The 7784-nt window shown below is 32.1% G+C and overlaps 1 protein-coding gene across 1 annotated transcript in view; it reads right to left on the bottom strand.

Annotated features, from left to right (window-relative positions):
* Nucleotides 1–2766: 2766 nt before the first annotated feature.
* LOC105544651 (latrophilin-3-like) overlaps nucleotides 2767–7784 on the bottom strand; it is a gene marked incomplete at its 3' end in the record, with an annotated part of 429398 nt that continues 424380 nt past the window's right edge. Inside the window, exon 5 of the mRNA XM_011987212.1 lies at nucleotides 2767–2980. Within this exon, the coding sequence (XP_011842602.1) occupies nucleotides 2767–2980 (214 nt within the window). The remainder of the gene's footprint in view (nucleotides 2981–7784) is intronic.

Below are 7784 nucleotides of genomic sequence, written 5' to 3'. Positions count from 1 at the left end.
TGCTTTAGACAAGGCAGCTGTATGATAATATAGGTTTGTTAATGTTTAGATGAGATTAAAGAGGGATGTAGATGATAATAATTGAGTAAAAGTATAAGTTCCTGAGAAGGACAAATAAATCTGTTGTGATATTTTAACAAGTTATCTGGTAAGATAATGAAACAGAGGTAAAGCATGGACTATTGGTAGGTGGTGGACAGAATGGCATGAGAGCACACGTGATTGGAGAACATGAAATCTGGAAAGCAATGAAGAAAGTGGCTTCTCTAGAGCATATATCAGATTACATAGCTCCACTGAAGAAAAATATGGAAATCAAGAGTTACAGCCTTTCAATTCAACTTCCAAATTTTTCACACCTAGCTTTAATTTACACGTCAGTATGCAGTTTAATTTATGCCTTTGTTCAATGTGTATTCAAACATCTGCCTCAATGACATTTCATGTTGCTCCTTGCCTGGGGCATCTCTCTACTGCATCAAGCTGAAGCAAGTTATGGGCTTTTTAAACAAGGTTATACACGAATACAGTGATAATAATGCTGTTTATACTGAGTAATAATCCTTCATAAGACACGCTTAGAAATGTTTAGGCTCTGATACAGTCTCTTTCTAGAAGTTTAAGCAAAAGAAAAGAATTAAGATACCTTTTAAAAAAACATGTTTTTTATTATGATTTCAGTTTAAATGCTTTAATCTATTTAAACTGTTTATACCATTAGTATGATGTCCATATCATACGTAGTAATTATTAGCACTATTTAACATGCTGTGGTTGGCATAATAGTGTAACTAAGTTCATTATAAAGCAGCTTAAATGACCATGACCATCGCGTCTCTTGGGAGCTTACAAAATAGAACCTGATTTCTTTCCTCAGAGAGTCAAAAACGTTTACTTTGGACAAGTCTAAATGTAGTACATTTAACAGTTAAAAGGCAAGTGAGAAACTTGCTTCCATGGAGAATTAACCACAGTTATTTCAGCTAACTGACAACTCATATTTGTGAAACCACCAGGAGGGCTTACACAAATGATTTACTAACGGTGCTTAAAGTATTTTTACTCTACAGATTTGTCACTTAGTGTACGCATCCCATATAGTTCAATGGCTCTAAAGGATCCGTTATAACTACTTTTCTGAAATAATTATAAGATTAAAGGCTTATTTTTGGAGCCGTTAATGATATCAATGAAAGGATTAAAACAATTTCAGTGAAAATCATACAGAGATGAAAGAGCTAATGCTTCTATTACATTTTAAGTGACAAATGAATCAGAGAAAGGCAGAATTTCCTTCTCAACTCACATTCCAAATGAATTCTACAGAATCTTATGTTTGATTAACTAAAACAAATAAACATAACAATTTAGTCCTAGTGCCCACTGAATAGTACTCATAGAAAATCACTCCTGAAATGCCATTAAAATACCTACAGACAATGAAATAATTAGAAGTCTTTCAGGCATAGCATTTAATATAGTTGGAGATACGTATATCAAACATGTAACAATGATAGAGGCACACAAGAACAACAAGATGCAACCAAACTTTTATCAAATGAAATCTCTCATTTTAATATCTTATTTCTTATTAATGCTCACCTTAGCATGAGCCGTCATTTTAGTAACAGACAACTAAAAGCCCTCAGATTTGCCCAGATTTCATTATCCTTCAAGTACACTTCAGATGCCTTGATCATCAAAAACTTGACATATTATAACTTGTATTAATAGTTTATACAACAGTAATTTATAAAAATAAGATATCGACTATGAATGTATTAATTACACACAAAAATACTTGCCAGAATTTTGAATATGAAGAAGACAAAAGGTGAAAAATAACGAAGGCTTTCTTAAGTACAAGAGAGAGAAACCTTGAAATCCACTGTTTTTGTCTTTAGACTTCAATTTGTTTAGTTTTATCTAAAATATAGTTTTCCCTATATTTTAAAAAGTCATTAAATAAGAGAAGGAAAAGAAATAACTGAATAGCTGTAGACTTATAGTAAATGAATGACTTTATCCCTGATTTCCAAGAAAGCATGGTAATAGTGAAGAAATATCTAAGAGATATATAATATATAGCTAACTTATCAAGAAATTTTAATATAATTTAAGCCTTATATAATATGCATTCCTATTGACCAGTCTTTTTAGAATCAAAAATATTTTTCTTACCCACTGATATTATATATTTATATTTATGTTATGTTAATATGGCCATATTTAGATTGCTCAAATATTTAAATTAATTTCATATGCTGAATAGCAAAAGAATACTTTTAAAATTATTTTCCATGGCTAACTAATCCTTAATCAATACTCTTACTATATTTTGATTAATGATTATAAAATTACCTATTAATTTTACTTCTTTTTTTCCCTACATTGTTAGAAAGTTATTGTTAGCAATAAAATAATTTTTCTGCCATATTTGGAGAAAATCCTATTTCTGCAAATTGTGAAAAATATATTTATTCTCTCATGTAATGAACTCAGTTCTAGAGAACACTATCAAAATAACAGCATGCAATGTCTTGCAGACCGTGAAATGTAATAGATAATCCAGTAAATTGTAATACTTTCCAAATGCTGTTTGCAATTAGCATTTTGGTGATATAGGGGATAGTCAGATATGGAAAACTATTTCAAAATACCCTAAAATACATAACACTGTTTATGTTCTTATGTTCAATATGTAACACAGATGCATGTTGAAGGTTTATATTATGCACAAAGAAAAGAATATTAGAAGTATCATACCTTTGAGACATAATCTTATAGGCATCTGGCAGATAACATCGGATATTCTCCATCTGAGCAGGGTCAGAGTCACAAATTTTGTCATCAGTCCTGCCATAGTTCGCACTTTCTATCATGATGACGTCTGTTCCTGGACAGCGGAGCTCTATAGGATAGCTCTCACAGGATAGCTCTCTGCGGACCACAGCCATCGGAATTGGGGCACGGCTGAAAGCTGCCAAAAGGAGGAAGAAGAAAAGAGATGCCATTCTTACCACATACAAAGGAAGATTACATGTGTTTGCTTTTCCAGTGTTTGGGGTAAATCAATACCAAGATACAAAGCAGTTAAGATTCATAATTTTAATTAAACTAGAATATTTTTCTATTCAGTAACTTTATAACTATTTTTATTCTATTTTAACAAAAACAGTTCTTAAAATCTTTATCACATTTGTTTTTCTTTTAAATGGAAAAAGGTATGGTCGATTTTGTATTAAACTCTTGGCCTGGTGTGTCAGATTAAAACTAGATAGAGATATCATCCAGTTTATACAGTCAGATATTCAGATAAACCTTGCAAGTGTTCCTTTCTTCTCTTTTTAATAACAAAATCATCATTGAAAAATTGCACTATTGTTGACTTTAAATATACTTAATCTATTTCAATTTTACAACATACTTCCATTGTTTGAGGCAATACTTCATGATTTCACTGTAGAACTAATGCATGCTATTTATTTAAGAAAATGGAGATTCGTTTGGAGGAAAAGTTATATTTTCCTTTAGCTCCTCCCCATACTCTTCCCCCAAAGTCAACAGGTAACTAGTTACCCATGTGGAGACCTCCAAATTATAATTTTCTTCACAGAAAAAGACATGTGTGTGTTCTCCCACTCCTCGTTTCATTTTACTCTGGTAATTTTACTCAGGTAGTATCACACTATACACATTGTTTGATATTTTGTATTATTTTATTTATAAATATAATGATATATGATGGAAATCTTTCCATATCTGGATATTGTTTCCTTCGTTTTTAATGGCTACATCTCATAAAAATATAAATTATTTAATTGGTCCTATGTTAATGGACACTTGGAAAAGTCTTGGTGTTTTTGTGTCATAATACTGCAAGGAAGCCTAAACCTATCTGTGCACCTTGGTAGTAATATATTTGAGAAAACCTAATTATCCAAATACATTTTATGGTATATTTCTAAAAAATGAGATCGATGGATCAAGAGGGCAATACATTTCAAATTTGGCAAATATCAATAGAGTTCAAATAAACTTGAAAATGTATACTTTCTACCAACAATACTTTCTTTTTCAAAACTAAATATTATCAATTCCTTTAAGTTTTGTCAATTTGATAAAGAATGGTATAATATCTTTAACTTGTACTACTTTACTTGTACTGTGGAATATATTTTCATATGTTTATTGACCTTTCATATTGCTTTTATTCGTGAATGGTTGCTTACATTTATGTAAAGTTTGCTGTTATAAAAGTTTTTTTGTAAAAGAAAAATAAACATTTGTCCTTTACATTTATGAGAAATACACTTTTTCTAGCTTGATGTTTAATTTTAGATGTTTGCTGGACATCTATATTTAAGTTTTATACAGAAAAATGTCTGCCTTTTCCTGTCAAGTTTAACAGTTTCCCTCTCCAAGATTGTGAACATAATCACTGTATTATTGGGAAAGAGTCAAATGTTAAGTAATGATAACTCAACAAATCTTCTTTTACAAGTATGTAATTAAAATTTTAAATGAAGTGTTTACTAACTGTCAAATAAGTTGATTTCAACATTAAGAGAATCAGTTATAGAGAAACATGTGAGAGCTTAAGTGTGCATTTATAGTTTATTAAATCACCAATATGCACATGCACAAAAGACATGTATTTAAATAAATATGTGCTTGTCTTCTTGTGGTTTTTTTACGAAGCATGAAATGTGAAAAGAAGGGAGGAGAGAGGCAGGGAGGTGAAAAATGGAGGGGCAAAGAAAAACATATAACTATAAATATTTTCACTTAAAGTTTAGAGAAAATATTGATTTGGTTTGTGAAATATACCCGTAATTTAAAAGTTGAGAGTGATACGGGTTTTCATCTCATTTGTATGATATTTTTGAAAAAGCATGATTGTACCATAGACCCTAGGCAAAACTTCTTAACAGGTTAACAGGTCACTTGAAGTTCTTTAAGCTGCACTGCACAGTTAATTCCATTCTGGTTGGTGTTCAGCATTTTATTTCTCTCTCTCTCTCTCTCTTTCTCTCTCGTGTGCACACACATACACACCCATAGAAGAATCTAGTATATCCACAGCATTGACTGAAGAGAGTTAGCACAATTAAACGTTGGTTGTAATGTTATTTTTAAAGTTTGTTGTTGCGTCAACACTTGGCAAGGTACTCTCACAATAGACACTAAATTTCTGATACGTGCATTTCTATTGTCCGTAAAATAAAATTCTTTGTTTGTCACTCAGAAATTGGATGCTTATTTAAATCTGAAGTCCTTTTCAATACTGAGATTCTACTTTCATGGATATAGACATTTTCAATAGTGTATTTAAAGTCTTATATAATAGAATCATTTAATTAAAAAAAGGACTTTGGTGAATTTAAATGGAACATAGAGGTGTTTTTGTTTTTGTTTTCACAAAAGTCCTTAATATCAGAATTCTCAGAATGTTTTAGAGTAAATTTTTACACATTTATTAAGAGACAAATTGTTTCTTAACTTTTAAAACCATTTTATAAAAAATCACATTGAAACTGCTTCCAAATATTGAATTCATCATCTAGCTACAGTATGTTGACTAAACTAGTCAATTAAGTTGTTTTTTTTATAAACAACAAAAAAAAGGTTAATGTAACAATAAAACAAATTAGCAAAAATCATTTGTTTCACTAAGTGGAGAATTTGGTTTATAAACTCATGGGTCAGTTTTGTCAAAACAATGGCATAACTTTAATTTGGATCTTCACTGTCAAAAATATGATTTAGTACCAGACACTAGACAGTTGCAAAGTCAATTAAAATGTCGAGGCCCGAATTTTCCATGTATCTTTTGGACTTGTAAGAATGATTCAACAGTTATGGATATAGCAATTTTTATGGAGAACCAGAGTTTATTTGTGTATGCTTTCTTCCACTGAGTGTATAATTGCATTTATATCATCAGTAACCCAGTGACAAACTGCACTCCATAAACGATGCGTGCTTTAAGGGAATTTGTTAATGGGAATGTATTGCTGGAAACTACTCTATAAGATTATCTAATTAGCTATTTAAATTACTTTTAATTATTTTACTGTTTTAATAACAACCAAACTCCAAAGGAAAAAAAAATGATTTTTGTTAAGAAAAGGTTTCCGCCATTCAGTTATCAAGCTACTAATGGAAAGACGTCGTTAGAAGAGGAAAACACTAAAACATGGAAAACGCCAACAATTCAAATGCAGAGTAATCAGTCAAATAGTCTACTGCATGTTGTGCCAGGTTAACATTGCATTGGGCATTGTGGACTGGCTGATAACATAATAATTTGGAGCAAAGAAGGCATATACATACCTTCTTATGCTCCTTCCCATTTTTATTCCATGAGGTAATCTGTTATATCAAAGATTACGGTGTTATCTATTAGGTGTGCAATAAATATCTGCTGAATAAATTGGAAAAGGTTTAGATGTGAAATCTGGAAACCCTCCGCTAGGATGCCACACTTCGGAACTACTCACTGACCACAGGACTGACTAAAGGGACATGAACTAATTAAACTTCTCTGATAAAGATGCCAGAACCTCAGAAAGTTTCCAAATTTCATATCAAACATACAGCTAGTGAAAAGTTCTTTTGATCATGGAAATAGCTCCCTATTCTTGCTCACTTGTTTTCCACAGACATTAATCTGATTTTTTACTTCTTTTCTGAGATTTTAGCCACTTCATTACTGAAACCTCTTGTTGTTCTGTTTCCTTCTCCTTGGGCTCTCTCCCTTACTGATACACCTATTTGCTGCTTTTTGACTCAATATGCTATAAGTCCTTGATGAACTTGTGTGTGATAACTAAAGATACCAGACTAGCAATGGGAAGTGAAGAGGCTAGAAGTAGGTGACCAATCAAGAGTCAGGTGATTCCTCTTGGTCTCCAAGGACTGGGGTCAGAGACTTGCCAAGGTAATCCTAGGTTATAAACAGGGGGCTTTCAAAGAAGGGAATATTACTTCAGACATGCAATTATGGTACAAAACATATCAATAAGTAAAAGACTAAACACAGTCTAAGAGGCAAGTAGCCAATTAATTGGCTGAGGTTATAACAAATATAATTAATTCAGTAGAAATGCATTAAATTTAAGGTGTTAGGATACCTGCAAATGGTTAATAATCAGTTGGATGCATGAGTCTAGAATTCAGGAGTAGAATATAGGCTAAAACCATGTTAATATATAAAGTAGCTAAGTGAGTATCTATAGAATAAGAGAAGAGGGATGAACAAAGAAGTCGAAACATCAGTGGTCACTGACGACTTGAAGAAGGTGCTCCTTATTCATGGGAGAAATATAGAGAAGGGCATTTCATATATGTTCAAGGAAGATTTTGACTGTGTGGACTAAATCACCTGCCACTACACTGGCGGAAGGGAACGTAAATAATTACATGATAGATGAATCAAGCATTTTTCTGTCTCTCCCTGGGCCAAGTCTTCAATGTCCTAGTCAAATCTGTCTTTTTTTTTTTTTTCATGCATTGCTCTACACTGAGTGATCCACTCAGAAATGAGGGTTACACATTAATGGTAGACTGGATACAGAAAATATGGTACATATACACCATGGAATACTATGCAATCATAAAAAGGAATGAGATCATGCCTTTTGCAAGTACATGAATGGAGCTCGAAGGCATGATCCTCAGCAAACTAACGCAGGAACAGAAAACCAAACACCACATGTTTTCACTTATAAGTAGAAGCTGAACAATGAGAACACATGGGGACAGGGAGGGGAACAACACAT

The sequence above is a fragment of the Mandrillus leucophaeus genome, unplaced genomic scaffold (genome assembly GCF_000951045.1).
Source record: "Mandrillus leucophaeus isolate KB7577 unplaced genomic scaffold, Mleu.le_1.0 Scaffold304, whole genome shotgun sequence".
In the NCBI taxonomy this organism is placed as follows: Eukaryota; Metazoa; Chordata; class Mammalia; order Primates; family Cercopithecidae; genus Mandrillus; species Mandrillus leucophaeus.
Note: the sequence above shows the minus strand (reverse complement) of the source record. Positions and strands in the feature narration are given on the sequence as shown.